The sequence below is a fragment of the Littorina saxatilis genome, linkage group LG4, assembly GCF_037325665.1.
Source record: "Littorina saxatilis isolate snail1 linkage group LG4, US_GU_Lsax_2.0, whole genome shotgun sequence".
NCBI lineage: Eukaryota > Metazoa > Mollusca > Gastropoda > Littorinimorpha > Littorinidae > Littorina > Littorina saxatilis.
In genome coordinates this window covers 63,026,064-63,050,717 of record NC_090248.1, presented here as the reverse complement: position 1 = coordinate 63,050,717, position 24,654 = coordinate 63,026,064, and the positions used below count along the sequence as shown (strand labels likewise).

The 24,654-nt window shown below is 42.1% G+C and overlaps 1 protein-coding gene across 3 annotated transcripts in view; it reads right to left on the bottom strand.

Annotated features, from left to right (window-relative positions):
• Window positions 1-21,310, bottom strand: part of LOC138965333 (actin-associated protein FAM107A-like) — a 92,866-nt gene extending 71,556 nt beyond the window's left edge. The window contains exon 1 of one of the 3 annotated variants that reach the window (XM_070337465.1): window positions 20,928-21,310. In XM_070337465.1, coding sequence (XP_070193566.1) covers window positions 20,928-21,110 — 183 coding nt within the window. In that variant the 5' untranslated portion in view covers window positions 21,111-21,310. The remainder of the gene's footprint in view (window positions 1-20,927) is intronic. The other 2 variants (XM_070337466.1, XM_070337467.1) reach the window with 2 other exon arrangements.
• Between the last annotated feature and the right edge of the window lie 3,344 nt (window positions 21,311-24,654).

Genomic DNA, 24,654 nt, shown 5'->3' with positions numbered 1-24,654 from the left:
GAGACAAACAGAGAATATCACCTCTTGAACATAGCCATACAACCCGCTGAGTACAGGCGATAAAATGGCCATCAATTTTGCAAAGGCTTGAGTTTCACAGACACATGTACAGTCATACTTCCCAATTGCTCCCTCTGTGCGAACAATGCCAATTTCAAAGTGGATGTGAATTATTTACGAGGGTCAAATGTCACATTGTCATAGGGAAAATGATGTGGGATGCGAATGTCGACAGATAGCACAATGTTAATCAATAAGAAAAGAAAAGAAAAGAAAACACACCGAACCATCATCACAGACATCATCGTCGGCGTCATCGTCTTTTTCTTCGACCAATCAAACATAAACAAAACATCTCAAACGTGACGAATTACAGCGAAAAGTAACAAAAGTTCACGCTTTATATATTTTATCCCACCCTGGACACTTGCAAGAATTAATACCATAAGGTGTTGCAGTCGATTATGAATCTGTTTTAGGCTTGACGCCCGTCATCGGCCACTAACGCATTAAAATATGACATGACCAATGTTTGCATTTTGTGGAAATGCCAGTATTTGAGTGTTTTCATTTTTATAAGCAGATGCCATTTTTTGCACACAAAAAACACTTCTGTTTTGTTACCAAAACTTAGGTACCGGTTGCTTTGACCAAGTGACTGGGTTTTTATAAACATGTTTTTATCGAAGCATTCCTCGCGCGTGGCTTACGGTTAGCATGACTCATCGCCCTCGCTCGCTGGGAGACGGAGAAATGTCCTATAGAATTCCTGCCGGTAAAAACTTGCAAAGAATGACCTGCCAATTTTGACCGGTTGAGGTCACGATTATTCGGTCAAATTTTTTTTCTTCTTGTTTCCTTCTTCCTAGCTAATTCGTCTACTCCACATTAATGCCTCTCCTCCTTCCGTCTTATTTGTTGTTGGCTTTCTTTTTCTTTCTGTATCTAAATCTGTTTTACGTCATTGGTCATTGTTTACTTACATTCTCATTCATTTCACTGAAGAAGGGCGTGGCCCGAAAGTCTTTGGAACTTGGTGTTTACTGTGTTTTTTTCTAATTAATCTAAATCTGTGTGAGCGCCGGTGTCACGAACTGAAACCTCTGCCTGAACAATCCTTCTCATTGCGGTCAATGCGCATGCGCTAACATGGGGAGATTAATCAGGTCGTGAACAACCTAACCCTAACCCTTACCCTAACCCTAATCCTAACCCTAACCCATGGTTCGTTCGGCCAAAGGGTCGCATTTTTTAAAGTCCAAGATTGCCGCATGCGCATTGACCGCAAATGGATTGTTCAGCAGAAGTTTCAGTTCGTGACACCGGATCGTTTACCCACAAAGCGTTATCTCTTCATGCTCTGACAACTCGAGGCAAGATGTCCCTGTCAAATGCTTCAGCGGTTTCCAAAATATGACCTCTGGTACATGTTGTATATTAACTGCTATCAGAGATTCCACACCTTTCCTTTGTAAATAGTTCGTTTGCCATTTTGTCTGGTGGTTGTGAATCTCCACATTAAGCGGCAAACCGTTTCGTCACGGTTCCAAGCATCTCTTCCTCTGAAGAGTATATTAACTGCTATCAGAGATTCCACACCTTTCCTTTGTAAATAGTTCGTTTGCCATTTTGTCTGGTGGTTGTGAATCTCCACATTAAGCGGCAAACCGTTTCGTCACGGTTCCAAGCATCTCTTCCTCTGAAGAAACGGACAGTGGCCAATTTACACTGATTCAGTGACTGACCCTGGTCTTGGACATAAAACTAGTCATACAGTGAAACCCCCCTTTTAAGACCTCCAAAAATCTGAGAAAATCAGGCCTTAAAAAAGGAGGGAGTCTTAAAATGGAGGTAAATTTACAATCTATGTTATTTAACAGAAAGTCTGAAAAAATAAGGTCTTAAATTGGGGGATCGTAAAAGGGGGGTTCCACTGTACTGTTAAGAAACACTGTAGTACAAAACGAGTGCACTGGTGCCCAAGTAAGGGTCTGATTGTGTAACTCCTTGTTCTCCTCCAGTGCCCGAGATGGTGGACCTGAAGGAGAACTGCAGACTTCACCCCATCAACAACCTTTACAGTCTAGCATGGCGACGAGAACTGCAGACTTCACCCCATCAACAACCTTTACAGTCTAGCATGGCGACGAGAACTGCAGACTTCACCCCATCAACAACCTTTACAGTCTAGCATGGTGACGAGAACTGCAGACTTCACCCCATCAACAACCTTTACAGTCTAGCATGGCGACGAGAACTGCAGACTTCACCCCATCAACAACCTTTACAGTCTAGCATGGCGACGAGAACTGCAGACTTCACCCCATCAACAACCTTTACAGTCTAGCATGGCGACGAGAACTGCAGACTTCACCCCATCAACAACCTTTACAGTCTAGCATGGCGACGGGAACGCAGAAGAACAAGAAGAAGAATCAGGACTCCAGATTATAGACAGCTGTTTACCTCCACAGCGCTTTCATTATTTCAGTTAATGATTACATTTATGGAGCATAATTGTTGGACTGGACTGATAATGCCGAGTACAAGTGTGTCTGAATCAAGCCGGGTGCAGTGGCACCTGCACCATTAGGCCCCTCCGATGAGAACAAAACAACTTCCAAAGAACGGACTTTTTCGGTTGTTCCTTTTATTAAAGTTTTGACTAAATATTTTAACATCGAGGGGGAATCGAAACGAGGGTCGTGGTGTATGTGTGTCTGTGCGTGTGTGTGTGTGTGTGTGTGTCTGTGTGTGTGTGTGTAGAGCGATTCAGACTAAACTACTGGACCGATCTTTATGAAATTTGACATGAGAGTTCCTGGATATGAAATCCCCGAGCGTTTTTTTCATTTTTTTGATAAATGTCTTTGATGACGTCATATCCGGATTTTAGTGAACATTGAGGCGGCACTGTTACGCCCTCATGTTTTGACCAAATAGATTGAAATTTTCGTCAAGCAATCTTCGACAAAGCCCGGACTTCGGTATTGCATTTCAGCTTGGTGGCTTAAAAATTAATTAATGACTTTGGTCATTAAAAATCTGAAAATTGTAAAAAAAAATAAAACTTTATAAAACGATCCAAATTTACGTTCATCTTATTCTCCATCATTTGCTGATTCCAAAAACATATAAATATGTTATATTTGGATTAAAAACAAGCTCTGAAAATTAAATATATAAAAATTATTATCAAAATTAAATTGTCCAAATCAATTTAAAAACACTTTCATCTTATTCCTTGTCGGTTCCTGATTCCAAAAACATATAGATATGATATGTTTGGATTAAAAACACGCTCAGAAAGTTAAAACAAAGAGAGGTACAGAAAAGCGTGCTATCCTTCTTAGCGCAACTACTACCCCGCTCTTCTTGTCAATTTCACTGCCTTTGCCATGAGCGGTGGACTGACGATGCTTCGAGTATACGGTCTTGCTGAAAAATGGCATTGCGTTCAGTTTCATTCTGTGAGTTCGACAGCTACTTGACTAAATATTGTATTTTCGCCTTACGCGACTTGTCATTACTTTATTGTCCCATCGCTTGGAAATTCGGGTCGCTTCCTCCCAGTGGAAAGCTAGCAGCAACAGAGTCACGCTACCCCAAAGTCAAGGGATCTATTAGATTTGATTTTTATATTTAGTCAAGTTTTGACTAAATATTTTAACATCGAGGGGGAATCGAAACGAGGGTCGTGGTGTATGTGCGTGTGTCTGTGTGTGTGTGTGTCTGTGTGTCTGTGTGTGTGTGTGTGTGTAGAGCGATTCAGACTAAACTACTGGACCGATCTTTATAGTCAATCTGTTCCTTACATTCAGTATGACAATCTTTATAGCAATGTATTTTTTTGAAAAAACGATAAAGTGTACTTAGTTTGGTATAAAAACTGGTAGCAGCCACCTTGTAGAGTCCTACTTTGGGTGTAATCCACCCTTAAAAAACACGCGATGAAGTTGCGGCACAGATGGCTGGCCATCAATGTGGCGGGCCACTTCCGTTTTCTGCCGCCAATGTTTTGGTTGTTGAGAGCAGACGCATTCCATGATTTGACACGTCATTACAACGCTCATGTAGGGAAATGTCACTCATCATCAGCTGTTGTGTGGATAACACACGACTCCTACCAAAGCAAGGTTAGAATGGAAAAACAGAGCAGTGTAGCGATATTCTGTCGCGATTCGAGCGCGTGCTTTGCGGTCACGTACACCGCTGGACTGCCGAACCGGCGTGTCAGTTGAATCGCTGCATCATCCTTTTGCGACAAACTACACATATGGTAAGTGACGTTTGTTTACAATTTTGTTTTATTGGAGTACCTTTACTTCACTTTGAAAGTGCATGCGGGGTTTTTTCATGATGCGTAGGAAAGTGCAAGTATCTGTGCATGCAATCATTATTTTGGTCGCCGAGTGAAAAAGTATGGTACGCGACTTTTGACATATTGAGAAGAGAGCAAGGTCACAAAACAGCTTCGTGTTTTTGGTAAGGATAGCATATTATCCTGACAAAACAGTTGGTTTTGCTTCCCAGACCCTACGGCTTTCAGTGTCAACGTTCGTCTTTCATTGTTTATTTATTTATTTTTGTTTTTCTGTTTTTAGGAGCAGTTCTGTCTTCTATAAACGGAGTGCGTTTGAAAAAAAAATCTTGTATATATTTTTTTATATATATTTTTGTTTATTTGTTTGTTTATTAAAAGACCCTTTTGCTCTCAGAAAAGGCTTACACCATATTTGAGAAAAACTATTAAGTTACGTTAACTTTTTTCTGCAGGAAAAATATGGCGAAAGACTACAAAGATGTTGATCCATTTTGTGAACCCTCAACTTCACAGTCACCTGTTGTTGACTGGAGTCGATGCATTTTCTGTCAGAACAAGACAACAGAACATCTGAACTGCCCAGCAGTGGGTACAAGGAGTGGCGAAGGATACACTTTGTTTGCTGAAAATGTCCAACAGTTTCTTGCATGCGGTTTTGACCTTCCTGTAACTGTGGGGGTATTTCAACTAGATGATGGATCTGGGATTAAAGAGACTGTTCAGAAAAATAGTGCATCGTGGCATAAGTCTTGCAGAGAAAAAATGGGCAAGCGAAGTTTGGAAAGACTTCAAAAGAAAGCTGAGAAACGGCAGGCAGAGGACAGAGCAGCCACCTGCAGCTCAGCCAAAACAAGACGATCTGCTGGCACTCCGGCGTCATCCAAAGATATTTGTTTCTTTTGTAATGAGAGCTCTGGCAAGTTGTACAGCGCAGCAACATTTGGACTGGACTATAAGGTGAGACATGCAGCTAACCTTCTTCAAGACAAGGACTTGCTTAAAAAGCTTGCTGCTGGAGATATGATTGCTACAGATTCACAATATCATCTGAAATGTTTGATTTCCCTGTACAATCGTGCCAATAAATACGAAAAGGAACTGAACTGTGACCAGAGCAACAGTTCTGTTTGTCATGGCATTGCTTTTGCTGAGCTGGTGTCATATATCCAGAGTTTTGAACATGACGAAACAACAGCCCCTGTGTTCCGTATGTCAAAACTTTGCACACTGTACAATACTCGACTACAGGAGCTTGGAGTTAGTTGCAGTCTGCATACCACAAGACTCAGACAGAAACTACTGGATGCATGCCCTGAGCTTCAAGAATGCAATACAGGTCGCGAAAGAGATGCTACTCTTGTCTTCAAACGTGACCTGGGATATGCAGTGAGCAAGGTTGTTGATCATGATTCTGACGCCTTGCTGCTTGCACAAGCCGCCAAGATTGTCCGCAGAGAGATTTTCTCGAAGCAGGAAAACTTCAATGGGGATTTCCTTGAAAACTGCCAAGAAAATGCAACACCATCTTCGTTGAAAGCTCTCGTCAGTATGATTTTGGATGGGCCAGGAAACTCCATCAAAACAAGCAATTCATCACAAGAGGAGGCTGCATTAGGACAAAAGTAGTCACAGGCAGCGCTTACCATTTCTCAGCTCCTCGTATTTAACAGCAGAAAACATGCACCAAGAGATCCCTTGAAGGACACCCGTCGTAACCATGCAAAAGAGAAGGAAACTCCGCTTCCTGTTTAACTCGGACTGAAAATACACGCCGAGACCAGGAAGTATGGTATTATTGATATTCTGTACAATCTGGGTCTGTCAGTTTCCTATGATAAGGTTATACGTATTTCCAATGACCTAACTGACTGTTCTCTGTTTTAAAGGTTATATATAGCCTGCCAGGTAAGACAAGGAAACATGGAAGAGTTTTTCAGACATGAAAATCAACCCTTCCCCCCTTCTCTTGCCAAGCTGTCAGAAATGATTTCTGGTAAAAAGTCTGATTTACTTGCCTGCCTCGAGCGTTGTGCATCAAAGGGGGAGTATGCTTCTGCTGAACATGACCGCTTGCTGTATGACAATGCCAAAGAAAGTATCCCTGAAGTCGTCATGCCCACTGAGGAAGAGCTCAACGTTCTTGATGAGCTTCTTGACGCAGAGCTGACTCCTGTCCACAACGACACGCTACTTCTGGGCGTTGAAACCCAATGCCAAGACATCACTAATCATTCTGCAAAGATCCTTGATGGTGCTTTCATTATTCAGATGTCTCCAAAGCTGTGCAGGACATTTCACGACTACAGTGAAACGGTTTTCATGCCTTACATGTTACAGCAACTGAGCAGTGTACAGCGAGTTGATGTCGTCTGGGATGTTTACCGCGCAGACAGCCTGAAGACAGCAACAAGACAGAAAAGAAGCCAGGGACAGCGCAGGAGAGTCTCAGGTGCAGCACCAATTCCTACAAACTGGAAAGGCTTCCTAAGCAACAACGCAAACAAAGAAGAGCTCTTCCAGTTTCTAGCAAAAGAAATTTCGAGATGTGTGGTTGATCCCGGAAAACTGATTGTGAGCACTTCTAACGAGAAAGTTGTTTGCTCTAATAACAGTTACACAACCGAAGGCTTGGAGCCGTGCACGCATGAGGAGGCAGACACAAGGCTCTTTCTGCATGCTGCGGACTGTGTCAAACAGGGCCAAACAAGGATCATCATCAGGACTGCAGACACTGACGTCATCGTATTTGCCGTCTCCGTTGCACGTAAACTTCAAGCAGAGGAGATGTGGGTGGCGTTTGGAACTGGGAAGCACATCAAGAACATCCCAGCGCACGAAATTGCGTCAGCCCGGACAAGTGCACGTCGTTACCAGTATTCCACGCCCTTACGGGGTGTGATACGGTTTCCTTCTTTGCAGGGCACGGAAAAGCTAAGGGATGGCAGACGTGGAGCGTGTATCCTGAAGTCACAAAAGCATTTCTTCAGATCGCATCCTGCAGCGAGCAAGTGACTGCTTCAACCTTTGAAATCATAGAACGTTTTGTGGTCTTGATGTATGACCGCAGCAGCTCTTGTTTGAAAGTGAACGAGGCACGAGAAAAACTCTTTTCTCAGCGGAACAGATCCATCGAGTTCATTCCACCAACATCTGATGCTCTCAAGCAACATGTCCTCCGAGCAGCTTTTCAAGGACGCGTGTGGAGCCAGTGCCTTGAAAAAACTCCGGAGCTTCCTTCTCCTTCTGAGTATGGATGGAAAAAGGAAGGCCAGCCCTGGCAGCCTGTGTGGATGACACTGTGTCAGGCCCAGGATGCCTGCTACGAACTCATAAATGTGGTTGCAAGAAAGTGTGCAGAGGCCGCTGTAAGTGTGCATCAGTGCATCTGAAGTGTACTGCGCTTAGTGGCTGTGGTGGGGATTGTTGGGTGAGTGAAAACAGATGTACGTCATGCTCAGTCCTTGTAGAGTTAAGAGAGATTTGACTGGGCAAGAGCCATACAGGGGCGGATCAGTTGCTTTGTAAGGGGGCGGGGGGGGCACTTTGAATCGAAAGTGAATATGATGGGCGCGAAGCGCCCGACTTTGCTAGGGGGTTCCGGGGGCATGCCCCCCCCGGAAACAATTTTGGCCCAAAGAAGCAAAATGGTGCCATCTGGTGCCATTTGAACTTAGAAATGGTCATAAAATCAGCTTTCCAACTTTTTTTTTTATTCGGGGGGGGGGAGGGGGGGGCACGTGTCCCCCCCCCCTCGTCCGCCCCTGGCTATAAAATATTTCATTTTGTCCTAACGAGTGTGAAAATTCATACTCAACTTGTTTGTGAAAGCTGAACTCATGAAATGTTTGTGGGTTTTTTTTTGGTTTTTTTTTTTTTTTTGGGGGGGGGGGGGGTAGATTTTTATGGGGTCAGGCCAGACACTTAAAATTGTATTTTTGAATCTTGTTATCTGTGTGAAGTAAATGTTTACCTCTTATCATTGTTAAGCTGTATTAGCATCAAACGTGTACGAAAAGTAATAACCTGTGCTCTTGATTAGAAATACGAGCATTCTAAGGGTATTTTATTTGACCTAGATTGCGGACACAGCCCTGTCTAACTTAGAGTGTTCAAAATTGGCTGCTACCATTTTTTATATTCAGCATGGTGTTAGGTATCATCACAGCAAATTTCAGATTGCTATATAAAAATGCCTTCTGATGGCATTTTTTTGTGCTAAACAGATTGACTATTATGAAATGTGACATGAGAGTTCCTGGGTTTGAAATCCCCAAACATATTTTTCATTTTTTTGATAAATGTCTTTGATGACGTCATATCCGGCTTTTCGTGAAAGTTGAGGCGGCACTGTCACGCCCTCATTTTTCAACCAAATTGGTTGAAATTTTGGTCAAGTACTCTTCGACGAAGCCCGGGGTTCGGTATTGCATTTCAGCTTGGTGGCTTAAAAATTAATTAATGACTTTGGTCATTAAAAATCTGAAAATTGTAAAAAAAAATAAAAAATTATCAAACGATCCAAATTTACGTTTATCTTATTCTCCATCATTTGCTGATTCCAAAAACATATAAATATGTTATATTCGGATTAAAAACAAGCTCTGAAAATTAAATATATAAAAATTATTATCAAATTTTTTTTTTCGAAATCAATTTAAAAACACTTTCATCTTATTCCTTGTCGGTTCCTGATTCCAAAAATATATAGATATGATATGTTTGGATTAAAAACACGCTCAGAAAGTTAAAACGAAGAGAGGTACAGAAAAGCGTGCTATGCAGCATAGCGTAACCACTACCCCGCTCTTCTTGTCAATTTCACTGCCTATGCCGTGAGCGGTGGACCACGAGTATACGGTCTTGCTGCGTTTCATTGCGTTCAGTTTCATTCTGTGAGTTCGACAGCTACTTGACTAAATATTGTATTTTCGCCTTACGCGACTTGTTAACATTATCCGTACCTGTCATAACACTGTCGGGGCACGTTTGGTTATTCAAAAGGTGTCCTTTGATGGCAGGTACATCTGCACTGCGATTACCCCATATTCCTTTAAAGGCGTAACAATACAGACACAGTGTCCTGCAGGTACCCCTTCCAGGCATCACATGGAAGCGTTCAACTTCGTTCGTGTTAGCACGTTATGAGCAAACTGGGGAAACAAATCTACACGATTTGCAGGGGCTTTAATAGTTTTCTGAACTTTGCAAGATAAAAAAGTGCGATTCCATGTTATGTAAAGTAAAACGTCACCATCATTGGTAAACTTGATGTGGAAATCGCAAACTGAATTAGTGTTTCCATTTGCACGTGAACGTAAACCAAAACAAAAAACATCAAACGTATCCATCAACGATTAATGGGGTTTTAATCAGACTTGGGAGTGATTGATTCGTCAACACAGCGGTTGGGAGGCAATTTCTTGACAGAAAGCGATGTTGCCGCACACCATTTTCGCAATTTATTTTGTTGTTGATCTTTTACTCTCGTCAAATGGAATCGTTGCTGAAATGGGAGAGAGGGGGGGGGGGTGTGGTGGTTTGGGTCAATGTTGCTAAGATTTTACACAACTCCCCCCACTCCGACGCCCAACCACATTCTCCAAAACACACAAACGCATTATCGCATAGCCGGCCAGGGCCAGACATACATGATGACTCATCCAGCTCTGCTTTACAAAGTTATTTTTATATCTCAGATTTCTTTTCGTGACAGTTTATTGATTCCTGAATAGTTCCAACGGGTGACTCGGTGCTTCCATGATTGTTCGCAGTTCATCCAAATGCTGTCGTCTGAGCTCAGGCACAATGATTGTTCAGTACGCTCATACCAAAGACTCCGTACACTATGTCAGGGCATAGTTTTGGGGATCTTTGGTCATACCACAGGGGTTTGTATCTAAGTACACTATGTCAGGGCATAGTGCTGGGGATCTTTGGTCATTCCACAGGAGTTTGAATTACAGTGCCTGATCGTGACTGGTCGATCGCAGTATCGTACACTATATATATTTATAGAGTACCCTAATTCGTCTCGGTCTGACCTGTCCCGGCCACGCATTTTGTAAGCTCACGTGGTCATACTTGATGTGACATTTTCTAAACCGAGAGAGTAAGAACGGTATTGCCAAAAACACACACACACCAACAAACCACACTAACCACACACAAAAAACAAGTCGCGTAAGGCGAAAATACAATATTTAGTCAAGTAGCTGTCGAACTCACAGAATGAAACTGAACGCAACGCAACGCAGCAAGACCGTATACTCGTAGCATCGTCACTCCACCGCCCGTGGCAAAGGCAGTGCACGTGGAATGGACAAGAAGAGCGGGGTATTCGTTGCGCTGAGAAGGATAGCACGCTTTTCTGTACCTCTCTTCGTTTTAACTTTCTGAGCGTGTTTTTAATCCAAACATATCATATCTATATATTTTTGGAATCAGGAACCGACAAGGAATAAGATGAAAGTGTTTTTAAATTGATTTCGGGGAAAAAAATTTGATAATAATTTTTATATATTTAATTTTCAGAGCTTGTTTTTAATCCGAATATAACATATTTATATGTTTTTGGAATCGGCAAGTGATGGAGAATAAGATAAACGTAAATTTGGATCGTTTTATAAATTTTTATTTTTTTTTACAATTTTCAGATTTTTAATGACCAAAGTCATTAATTAATTTTTAAGCCACCAAGCTGAAATGCAATACCGAACCCCGGGCTTCGTCGAAGAGTACTTGACCAAAATTTCAACCAATTTGGTTGAAAAATGAGGGCGTGACAGTGCCGCCTCAACTTTCACGAAAAGCCGGATATGACGTCATCAAAGACATTTATCAAAAAAATGAAAAAAACGTTCGGGGATTTCATACCCAGGAACTCTCATGTCAAATTTCATAAAGATCGGTCCAGTAGTTTAGTCTGAATCGCTCTACACACACACACAGACAGACGCACATACACCATACCCTCGTTTCGATTCCCCCTCGATGTTAAAATATTTAGTCAAAACTTGACTAAATATAAAAAGAATAACACACACACAAATGTACCATAACCCGACCGATCTCTTTTGTATGCTTCCAACCCAAACCTGTTTTTCCCCAAGTCTGGTGAAAATGCCACAGAAAACACACAATTACAATGCCAAACCAAACACACAAACAAACAAATATAAAGCATAAATTGATAAAGCACCGAATTTTATAACCGACTCTGCTTTAGAATCGGGCGTTCCAGGACTTCCCCCCGGACTCTTGTCTTGTTTAATCTTGTTTAAAAAGATCAAGATTTTCAACAAGATTTGAACAAACAAAAATTAATGTGAAAAGACAAGCGCTTCTCAGAACCGTCTACATGTATACTGTGGTAGACTGAAACGAAACAAGTTGAAAGCATGAAGACCGGCTACTATATCTATATATACGACTAGTGTCTGTGTGTCTGTGTGTCTGTGCGCGATGCACGGCCAAAGTTCTCGATGGATCTGCTTCAAATTTGGTGGGCTTATTCAGAGAGACCCCGGACACAATCTGGTCGATGAGAATTTTCAACACGTGCTCTCAGCGCGCAGCGCTGAACCGATTTTGGTTTTTCTCTGGATCCATTTCCAGTAACTCTTCCTTATCTTCTCCAGTGTTTTCAGCGTTTACCTCCCTTCCTTCGTGTGGCGTCAATCCATATTCCCGTTTCTATTTTTAGAAGGTCACTGTCGACAACGCTCAATCCATATTCCCGTTATACTATTTTTAGAAGGTGTTTTGCGCGTTTATCTCCCTTCCTTCGTGCGGTGCGCCGGCAACGCCGGCGTACACCCGGCAAAGCCGGACCCCCGGCGCAGCCGGGTATTCGGCTCGACTTTTTCCCAGCGCAGCCGTACCCGGCGAAACGGGTATTCATCTATATATATATATACGACTTGTATCTGTCTGTGTGTCTGTGTGTCTGTGTCTTCGCGATGCACGGCCAAAGTTCTCGATGGATCTGCTTCAAATTTGGTGGGCTTATTCACAGAGACCCCGGACACAACCTCATCGATGAGATATTTCAACACGTGCTCTCAGCGCTGAACCGATTTTGTGCGCGCTGAACCGATTTTGGTTCCACCTCAGCTACCCGGGCCCCCATACCGACACACCAAAGCCAAAGTTCTCGGTCGATCTTTTTCAAATTTGGACACCGTATTCAGCTACACCCCGGACACAATATCATCGATGAGATATTTCAACACGTGCTCTCAGCGCGCAGCGCTGATCCGATTTTGGTTTTTGTGTTCATTTCACCGTTCCCAGTAACTCTTCCTTATCTTCTCATCTTCTCCATGTTTTCAGCGTTTACCTCCCTTCCTTCGTATGGTGCACTATAGTATGAGGGGGGCATCTTCGGATATTCCCGGCGTTCTGTTACTATTTTTAGAAGGTCACCGCAGTGTCCAGAACGTAAATTGGACCCGTAAATTATCCTCACTGTAAAAGTGCAAAGGTCGAATCAATTTATAGCCACGCGAAAAATACACTGTTATCTATCTCTCTATAGATACGGCTTCTCTGTGTTTGTGTGTGTGTGTGTGTGTCTCTCTATGTGAGCAACACCTGGGGATTGTTCAGTTCTGTTTGTGATGTGGTCTGGCGGCTTTTGTGTATTTGTATGTACTGGCCTTCCTTTGAAAAGCCATAACAGTTCAAAAGGGCTTACAGATAAGCTCTAAATTGCTCAATCCTGTTTGAGTGGAGTTCGCCTCCAAAGGTGATTAACACGGTTACATTCGTCGACAAGGATGGGACTCGATATGGTCAGGAATGGCATTATGGCCACTGAATCATTTTCGTGCTGTTCCCATTCCACGAATCTGGGAGGGACCTAAGCTTGGCGGGTTCATTGTTCGGACCCGGCAAAGCCGGCGTATGGCTCTGAGTACTTCTTCCCGGCGCAGCCGTACCCGGCGAAGCGGGTATTCATCTAGTATAGTATATATGTGAACTGAACCAGGAAACAAACTTGCACCGGTCCCGAATATCCATATACTGATATAGGCTGAAGGGACGATTAAAATACCAATAACCAACCAACCTACCAACTATAGCAAGGGGCGCAGCAGTCACTGTGTTCAACTTAAGCAAAACAACTTTTTTTGTTGGATGTGTAGTGTTGTATTTTGCCTTTCTCGCTGTACCGTATTAAAAATACATTTTCTCGACAATGATATGTCGATATCCAAACTGTGTTTGTTTAACTGGGCGTTTCACGTCTAAAAGCTAAATCTCCCCCCCCCCCCCCCCCACCCCACCCCTCTCTCTCTCTTTCTCTCTCTCTCTCTCTCTCTCTCTCTCTCTCTCTCTCTCTCTCTCTCTCTCTCTCTCTCACTCTCTCTCTCTCTCTCTCTCTCTCCCTCTCTGCGCTAATGTTTTCACTGAAGAGACTGACCTCTAGCCTACCCGCATGAATGAAACCTGATCTGAATGATTCAGTGTGAACGAATGACTAAGAGCACAGACATGCATCTCAATGTTACCTAACGAGACAGGCGAGGCTTTGTGCGATTTTACAAGCACAAAAGAAACTCAGTAAATGAATGGAATGGTTAAAAAAAAAAAAAAAAAAAAGGGAACAGGCGGGGTGGGGTGGTAATAGTGGTTAGGGTGAGGGTGGTCAAACAACCTGTGACGTGAGCAGACCATTGCTCCCTAACTTACGCACTGAGTACTCTTGGACTGGATACACTCCTCTGTTACGATCGTTACGTTGACATGGGACACTTTTCACTTTTTCTTACAGCAGCCGCATGAGATTCTAACATTAATAAGTCCTGGAGTATTCCTTTAGACATTATGCAGTGTGGATTTTTTCTCTCTCTTCTTAGTCCCTGTGGGAAACTGACATAACATTAACAATCTCAACGTGGACATGTGCGGTATTGGGGACGAGTTTCCACATAACCCACGTTATTGTCATTATTTCACTACACACACACACACACACACACACACACACACACACACACACACACACACACACACACACACACACAAACACCTGATTGGTTATTGGTTTTGTTTTAACGTCCCTCTAAAAGATATATGACTATCCAGGACATATAATTATAATGTATATATAATTATATATAGACTAGATGATTACCCGCTTCGCCGGGTGGATCGCGAGACGGAGTATGCAGCGTGGGGGTTCGCACCGGCTTCGCCGGGATGATCGCGAGACGGAGTATGCAGCGTGGCGGTTCGCCGGCTTAGAGCACGTGTTGACGTGATTGACGCCACACGAAGGAAGGGAGATAAACGCGCAAAACACTGGAGAAGATAAGGAAGAGTTACTAAAAATGGATCTACAGAAAAACCAATATTGGTTCACCGCGCCGCGCTCAGAGCACGTGTTGAAAATTTTCATCGACCAGATTGTGTCCGGGGTCTATGTGAATATGCCCACCAAATTTGAAGCAGATCCATCGAGAACTTTGGCCGTGCATCGCGAAGTGACAGACAGACAGACAGACAGACAGACACACAAGCCGTATATAGATATAGATAGATAGAAGATAGATAAGTTAGTTTCCTTTCTTCGTTACACACATATCTCGACAACTGCAGCTGCTGAGAAGTTGTACGTATGCATACCCACGCAATCAATAAATCGTTCTTGCTGCTCTTTTCGCTTGTAAGTTCTACAATTTTGTGGCAGCTGAACCCGTCTGCTTCATCGATCACTGCGATCTGAGATACGACACTGCGACGGACAAGGTCGACTCGCTACTACAGCTCGTGCATTAGCAGAGGCAAAAATCGTTGGCATATTATGTTGTGAAAAGGAGCTCTTGGCATAATGAGGCAATAACGGCCGCAACAGTCTTTGTCCCAAATCACTTCCCTCCCCCTCTAACTTTTTATGGAACCATAGAGTTAATATCATTATGTCTGTGCGTAGGCTGTCGATCTCTCCCATCGTGTTAACGAACGTACAGACACACAACCGGACTGAAAAACCGTTCTGCGTACACTACTCTCTGTCTATGCGTGTGTCCTGCATAATGGGTCGTATTGTGTTTGTATGTCTGCTCAGATGACTCACTTGTTTCAGACGGTACTTTGCGTCTGTGTCTTGTGCGTGTGACTCTGTGTCTGTGCCTGGCACGCAGACAGAAAGACTAACACCTACGGAGGCATGCACATCTCTCTCTCTCTCTCTCTCTCTCTCTCTCTCTCTCTCTCTCTCTCACAATTTCACAGGAAACGGGTAAGATGAAAAGTGGTGGTAGGCGTTTCAAACATGATGAGGTGCAACCCTGAAACTGACATGGTCGCCTCGCTACCAGCTAGCGTATTAGCAAGGGCAAAAAGCTTTGTTGTTGTTTTTGTATGTGAAAGGAGCTCTTGTCATTAATGAGGCAATATTGGCCGTAATGTAGTTCTCTTCCACTCTCAGAGCGATGGCTCAACCGCCCCCTTTCTCTCTCCTTACGTTTTTTATATTTAGTCAAGTTTTGACTAAATATTTTAACATCGAGGGGGAATCGAAACGAGGGTCGTGGTGTATGTGCGTGTGTGTGTGTGTGTGTGTGTGTGTGTGTGTGTGTGTAGAGCGATTCAGACTAAACTACTGGACCGATCTTTATGAAATTTGACATGAGAGTTCCTGGGTATGATATCCCCGAACGTTTTTTTCATTTTTTTGATAAATGTCTTTGATGACGTCATATCCGGCTTTTCGTGAAAGTTGAGGCGGCACTGTCACGCCCTCATTTTTCAACCAAATTGGTTGAAATTTTGGTCAAGTAATCTTCGACGAAGCCCGGACTTCGGTATTGCATTTCAGCTTGGTGGCTTAAAAATTAATTAATGACTTTGGTCATTAAAAATCTGAAAATTGTAAAAAAAAATAAAAATTTATAAAACGATCCAAATTTACGTTTATCTTATTCTCCATCATTTGCTGATTCCAAAAACATATAAATATGTTATATTCGGATTAAAAACAAGCTCTGAAAATTAAATATATAAAAATTATTATCAAAATTAAATTGTCCAAATCAATTTAAAAACACTTTCATCTTATTCCTTGTCGGTTCTTGATTCCAAAAACATATAGATATGATATGTTTGGATTAAAAACACGCTCAGAAAGTTAAAACAAAGAGAGGTACAGAAAAGCGTGCTATCCTTCTTAGCGCAACTACTACCCCGCTCTTCTTGTCAATTTCACTGCCTTTGCCATGAGCGGTGGACTGACGATGCTACGAGTATACGGTCTTGCTGAAAAATGGCATTGCGTTCAGTTTCATTCTGTGAGTTCGACAGCTACTTGACTAAATATTGTATTTTCGCCTTACGCGACTTGTTTGTTGTTTTGTTGGTCTTTTGTAGTCGCAGAGCTCGTTTGCGCAGATGTAGAAGGGATCCCCTTTCTCTCTCACCCTCTCTAACACACACACACATTGCGGAGAGAGAGAGAGAGAGAGAGAGAGAGACAGAGACAGAGACAGAGACAGAGAGACAGAGAGACAGAGAGACAGACAGAGAGAGAGAGAGATAGAGAGAGAGAGAGAGAGACAGACAGACAGACAGGACACAAATTGCACCACTTCGTGTTGTTATCTCATAATATATCCTGATCTGACAAATGTTCCCCTCGGGTCTGGCCGAGATTGCAGGAAGAGAGAGTTAGTTGGATCAGATACAAATTGCACCACTTGTCGCTGTTATCTGGCCATTCCAATTCAGACATTGGTTTGTTCCAAGCGCTAAGAGAGATATATATCAGTACAGACCCCAGCCAATAAATCTCTGACTGCTACAGTGGAAGCCCCCACACACCCTTTTAAGACCTCCAAAAATCTTAGAAAATCAAGTCTTAAAATGGATCTAAATTTACAGAGGTTATGAACAGATAAAATTGAAAAAGCAAGGTCTTAAAAGGGGGAAGGTCTCATCGTCTTCCTTTGGGGGGTCTTAAATCGAGTGGGTGGGGGGGGGGGGTGTCCACAGTATAGATATGTATAGTGAGAGCGGTAAGAGCGGTGAGGATACATGTATGTGATGTGCATTGGGTAACGAGCCTAACGAGGGATTGAACACAAGGAAAGAAAGACAAAAAGAAGGAAAAAAGAGAGAAACCGCCAAACGGGTGGGGAGAGAGAGAGAGAGAGAGAGAGAGAGAGAGAGAGAGAGAGAGAGAGAGAGAGACAGACAGACAGAGACAGAGAGACAGAGACAGAGAGAAAGAGACAGAGACAGAGAGAGAGGGGGGTGGGGGGAGAGACATCAGATCAGCAGACAGACAGAGGAAGAGAACCACAAATAAAATGCTTTTTTGTCTGGATTTATTTCAAAATGGGTCTGGAAGAATGAAACTTTTAGTTTTACATTAAATGCATTAACAATGGCAATGAAAAGGGAAAAGAAGACTGAGGAAAGAAAATGTGAGGGAGTGGATGCATGGAAGAGAGAGGACGGAAGAGAGAGAGAGAAAGCGAGACAGAGATAAAGACAGACAGACAGTGAGAAGAAAAGAAAACAAGAAGTAAACGAGGAACAGCTTAGTCTGAATTAAAGTCGAACAGAACTTGAAAATACATGTGTGAAATATTATGTCTACACAGCCCTGTATTCTACTATTCTAGGAATGCATGCTCGCACTTTCAGCACTTTTTCAGGCTATTTAATAATTAATCTGGTTCTGACTGCTAAGGCCTAAAAAAAAATAGGTGTGGTTACGGTAACCCGACCTACCCTATTTTTTGGGGCCGACCCTATAACTTTTTATTACATTTGTCACAAAAATACCCAAAAACAACAAGTAAACGAGTGCAAAAAACGCAATGAAAGCGAAAGCGCCCGAGTCGCACACTTATTTCCCTGTCAATTTGTACACATTAGAAAAAAAAGTAAAAAACAAAAAAAGTGATTGCCTACCTTCCTACCCTATTTGTTTTGGCTATGTTACCGTAACCACACCTATTATTTGTTTTGGCCTAAACTGAGTCAATACAATGAATAGACTTTGCTGTTGTTTCGATTTCTGTTTAGACTTCTACTAGTTCTAGGTCATCTGGGCCAACAACACAAATGAAATGCCTAAGTTCCTGCACAAAATGCTACATCCTGCTCTGGAGATGGTTGGGCTGCGCATAGTAAAGATCCCATATGATCATATCTGCTTTCTGGAAGATAGAGCTTATAAGTACATGTAACTGTCAACCTGGCAACATTTATCAAATGATCAAATGTGAAAACTCAGGTAGTGATGTGCAATGACAGTGCTGACAGTCCACGAAATGGGGCACTGGCCTTTGGCTAGTACTTCTCATCATTTACTAGCCAGAGAACAAATTTTAGTATTTTTACTCGCCAAACCAACCATTTGTTTCAGCAACTTTACTCGCATTTGGCGAGTAGATTAACATTTCTACTCGCCAGTTACATGTTTCTACTTGACATGGCGAGTAATTAAGTACTCACCACTTTCAGGCCTGAATGATTAAAAAAAAATGGACACAACAAATTACCAATTAAAGATTCAACAAGCTTGACACAGCACTTAAGTTAAAGGTTAACAGAATGCTCAATTTATGGTTGTTAATTATTCAAGCGATCATATCTGCCCATAAAAATGTCTTCATTCAACAACAAAATACTGCGGTATAGTGCCGCCCCTTCAACTTTCTCCTCTAGACCCCACAGATTTTTTCTGATTTTTTTGCTCATAATGATAATCTATGTAAAAAGCATGTATAAGGCTAACTTTTTTTATATTTTACCTGACTTACTCAGACATCTCAGAGTTTTAAAAGGGGAGGGAGATATGGGGGCGTGTGATTGGGACCATCTCACATCCCATGTTAATTCATTGCAGATGTTCTCTCATTAGACTTTAGTCTTAATGTTCCCAGACCAAGCAGCAAACTTCAAAGAGGTGTATCTTGCATTATTCCCCCCTCTTCCTCTTTCCGATCTGTAAACTGGAAGTGGAACTGGAAGGGGTGTTTATTTTCGATAAGCACCCAGCACCAGCCAGAATCCTCAAATGGCTCAATAGCCCATGGGCTGAGAAGCTACACTTTCTGGGCACTACTTTTAGTGACTGAAAAGTTCCTGACTGAACGCTCAAATTTACGTAATATACATCTAGGGGGCAGACAACACAAACATACTACATTTAAACAACTACTGTTGAAATGAGTGAGTGATGCTTGAACACACCAAATTCAATATAAAATCCATGAGTTCAGGTGTTTGCTGAATCAAAACCAGACTCTACTCAGTCTCCTTTATATTATCATGCTCAGTTCTAACACTAACATTTTCTGTATGTGATAGAATGCTGTTTACTACCTAGAGCAGTATGAAGTGAGGCATGATTCATTGTTACTTGTAATGTGTACTGAGTACTAAACAGTAAACTTGGCCAAAAATATTATTGCAACCATTTTTCTACCGCACCTAAAGTAAAGCATTCGATCATTCCCGTGGTATAACATATATATGTATCAATCCATCTCTTCTGCCTCACTGACTTTACAACAAATCTGTCTGCACTTGATGACATTTTTGCCCCAGCTTCAGACATACCATTGTCTCCTCTACCTCTATCCCCTACTGACAACTAATTAATATAATATGTCTGCACTTCATTAACAGTAATATATACTTCTTGAGCTTTTTGTGGCAAGCTGTCAACTCAAACCTATACTGAAAACTGGTGGTAGCTAGTGTAAAAAAAAACTACACCTCTTGTTGAATAGGAAACTTTTTTTTAAATGCTCAAATCATCAGTTTGTTTAATCACAACTAAAAAGTCTGCTTACTACAAACATTGCCAAATTGCTCTCTAAATCAAATGAGTCCTAGCTCTGGCACTGTTCCACACATTCCCACATATTATGCAAGCACTGTCGCTCATCTCATAGACACTGATTCCAGCTATTTTAATTTCAAAACCACAACAAAGAAAACATTGTTAACATTCTTACATCTTTGCAATTTATAGTTACTTGGTCACCTGCAGGTGTTTAATGTAAATGAATATTACTCAGCAGACATGACCTCATATCATCAGAAATGGATTCATCATGATTAACTCTGGCATAATGATCAGAGTTACAACATCCATAATTCCAGCATGACCTCATAATTGATTCCTTCTGATTTGAATAATTATATCGATCCTGACATAATGATTCCATCCACAATTAAGCATGATGACATTCCGGCAGTGTCTTGCCAATGTAAGGCTTGTTCAAACAAAACATGTATAAATATCAAACCAAATCGGCAAATGCGCTCTACGCTGTAACTTTAAAGTTGGTGTTAATTATGGACATGTAATTATGCATTTATTCACAATCACAATCTAGCTCAAAGATTGTCTGCTCTTTTTCACATACTGCTCTACAAATTACTCTACAGGCAGAACTTAGACTCTATATCAATAATGCAAATCAAGAAGACCACGAGTTCGACCTATAAAAAACACGGTTGCGTGTCCTGCGCTGAACGCGCCACAACCATCATCATGATCATGTTTCGATCGCTTTATGAGTTTATCGCTAAAAAACACACACACACAAACAAGCAGAAAAATCCAACAAACATTCACCTGCAAATATGTGGCTGGAACGTAGCCGACGGTATTGTCTTTCAAACGCCTTGCACCCCACCAGTCCGCTTTCTTGTTATCAACCACTTCGAACTGTTCGCCCTTGGAAAACGACAGAATATTTTTGTGTGACTCGTCACCGCGCGGTGGTTCGAAGTCAGCCACTGCTCTGTATACTTCCATGCCGCGTCACACTTCGTCACTCATCCGTAAACATAACTATCCAGGGTTCAAGCAAACGTTCGCAATGATAGGGCTTTACAGAAGGCTCAGCGTAAAAGCGAGAACGGCTCTCACTCGCTCACTTCTCTGACGATTGTCAACAAACGATCGTCTGCGCCCCAGTTTCCGGAGGGACACTTGTCGAGGAGGGTTTGTCTCCCTTGAACCACTTGCCAGTCTTTGACTGACTCGGCCGTCCACAGTGGTGGAAGAGGTGTGTGTGTGTGTGTGTGTGTTTATCTGTCCGTTGCGTGTATGTAAATCAGCACACACCATTCAGTTTGGCTGATCTGTGACAATAAACCTGTCATTTTAGCCATGTAAAAAAAAAATACCCATAAAATATCACCATAGAAGTCATAGAAAGATAGCCAGAAAGCCGTTCAGTTGAGAAAAAACAAGTCGCGTAAGGCGAAATAACAACATTTAGTCAAGCTGTCAAACTCACAGAATGAAACTGAACGTACTGCATTTTTTCACAAAGACCGTATAAGTCCGCCGCTTGTGCAAAACGGAGTGAAACTGACGAGCCTGTTTAGTGCGGTAGTGGTTTCGCTGTGCTGCATAGCACTCTTTTCTGTGCCTCTCTTCGTTTTAACTTTCTGAGCGTGTTTTTAATCCAAACATATCATATCTATATGTTTTTGGAATCAGGAACCGACAAGGAATAAGATGACATTGTTTTTAAATCGATTTCGGAAATTTAATTTTGATCATAATTTTTATATTTTTAATTTTGAGGGCCCCAAAGGGGGGGTATCATCACGATCACGGGAAGGGAAATTTTAGCTTTCACGATCACAGTTACCTTGATTTTTGTTTTCACGATCACAAACACCTTGACGAATAGAGGATCATAGAGTGAAACAGCTGTGAAAAATGTACGTTGAAAATAAAATGCTTTGCAATAGTTTCTTCTTCTTCTTGCCGTTCGCCGTCACACCATCAGTTTAGTCTGCGAGACGAATGACGTCAGTAGTAAGGAAGAGGTATGCCTCATGCCTCGGCGCAATGCGCAATGCGCAAGGGTAGGGTCCATCATAAAGTGATAGGTTAAGGTGCCTGTGTTTAAGTAGTGATAAGGAGATATTTCGGATAAACGGTTTATTGCGTTTTATATTTTGTCATGTGATTTCATGTGCCTGTACCTGTTGCTCGGTACTAATGACCACTTCAGCTGGGGTAATGACAGGATTACTATCCGCGCTTCGCGGAGCACTCTCTTTTATGACGCTAATAACTATCAGAGGTGTCAGGATAAGGCGATAAAAATGGTACCCCTACTCTTTGCGGAGCCCCCTCGCCGATAAAACCACCAGAGGTGGCCAGCAGTTAGAGAAGTTTAATAGGAGGTGGTTTGCCTACCCCGAGGGTTGATTAGGGTTTAATGCTTAGATTAGTGCTAGACAAATGGTGTGGGGTGGGTGGAGGAGTTAGCTCGACTGGTGAGGCGGGAGAGATGAGAGCTGATTTACAAAAATATAAAAAGCTTTAACAACTAGACTCAGATAGCTACCTGTTGGTTTTATGTAGGTGTTATAAACATCGCAAGTACATTTTACACCGAACACGAGTTGTTCTACAGTCAGTCATACATAATGTTAGGTTAGAGACTGATCACGTCTGAGTATTGGTTGTCCACAGAGACACAAGACCTCACATGCTAGAACATGTTGGTTGGTCACAGGCTTGTGCGGGGAACCATTGGTTATACACTTGGTAAAACTGCTCTCGCAGTTCAGGACGAACCACCTCTTCTAACGTTGAAGCGCTAAGCGCCATGTATAGAGAATCTGTATCCATTTCCAAAAGCTGGTAGTCGGCTCTGGACACAAACTTATCTAGAAAATCAAAATGAAACTCCAACATGCGTAGTTTAGCGTACTGGTAAACAAAGTAACCAATCTGAGAGGGGAGTGACCAGTTGATTTTTTTTTTAGCCATCTCTACTTCAGTGACAGAATCTGTTACTTCTGTTAGTTTTTGAAAACGACCATTGTTGATCAGTTTTGAGGCCTTATCAGACAAAACGTAATGAATATCACGATGGTTGGCCACGTTAGTTAAGGTTTTCCCGTAGACTGAGTTACCGAGCAGTTTGAAAGTTTCAGCTAAGATAGTTTTTGATGAGTCTTGGTCTCCTGCTCGTCTTGCGTTTGAAACGCTGTCACCAAACTGACGGAAACAGGTTTTGGGTTGATACTCTACGATCAGCGTGATGTTTTAACAATCAACCCGTGTTGCACGTAACAAAACAAGAGGGATGTAGCTAGCAGAATTTGTTCACCGTGGTAACTCCCTACAAGTGTACGGCGTGGTTGGGATAAAAGCTTGTGTTTTTTCAGCGTAGTCTTTCATAAAATCCCCGATCTGTTCTCAGCTGACAGACTCATTTTTGAAAATAGGCTGCATTTCACTGAAATGTTCTTTTAGATGATCAGGTACATAAATATCACACTATATCAACCCGATTGAATCCATAACCCACTCCAACCATTCCCGAGCTAGCTGACCGTAGGGATCTGTTTTTTTCCGCTTTAAAAGCGTTTTCTTTTCTACGAATGACAGGGTGCTCTGTGGGCATGTCTTGCATGAGTGCAGCTAAATACAGCGCATCAAATCCCTGAACAGCCTGTACCGGTTTGTCCTGATTACCACGAATGTGTGTTTTGTCTTTTTCGTGGTATCTGTGAAAGACAATAGACGGACCCTCGACAATGTTCTTTCGCAAAAGTGCTTGAACGTCTTTTTGTTTTTTGTTAAAAGTGAAAAGTAGGTATCTGAAGACAACGTGTCAAACAGACACTTCAGTGTCACACCGGGGGACAGAAATAATACCGTCTTTCAGCAAATCAACTCGCAGACTAGCGTACATACTAATCTGATGCTGCAAAGCAACCAGAAACGGTACTGTGTCTAGGTTGTTGTACCACACCAAAAAAAGCCTTCAAAGTCGTCATTTTGTTTTCAGTCCACACACGCTGACAAAAAGCGTACTCTGTATCAGAAATATTTGAGTTTTTGAGCTTACTAAAAAAAGCTGCATGGGGTGGGAGTTCTCTTTCGTCTAGTGTACTTAGACTAGTGACGTATTCATAGCAGAAAAAACCCTTTTCCTATTCGACACCGAACGCCTAGAGGTACTTGGAATAACTAAAACCTGGCGCAAGAAAATTGTTGATGTCGAGAAACCGAAGTTGTCTGTACAAAGACACATATATTGATTGTTACGTTTAACAACAAACTTGAAAGGAGGTCTTTTAGGGATCTTCTTTTTTCCCTCTGTTCGATAGGAAAGTCAGACAAAGGCGTGACATAAAAACTGGAAGACATGATGTTGTGAATGTCCTATTGTTGGTTGTTTGTGCTGTCTAATGGTTTATGTGGGTGTTATAAGGTACATTTACATCGAACACGAACTGTTCTACAGTCAGTCATACCTAATGTTAGGTTAGAGACTGTTCACACCTGAGTATTGCACCACAGAGATGCAAGACCTTACATG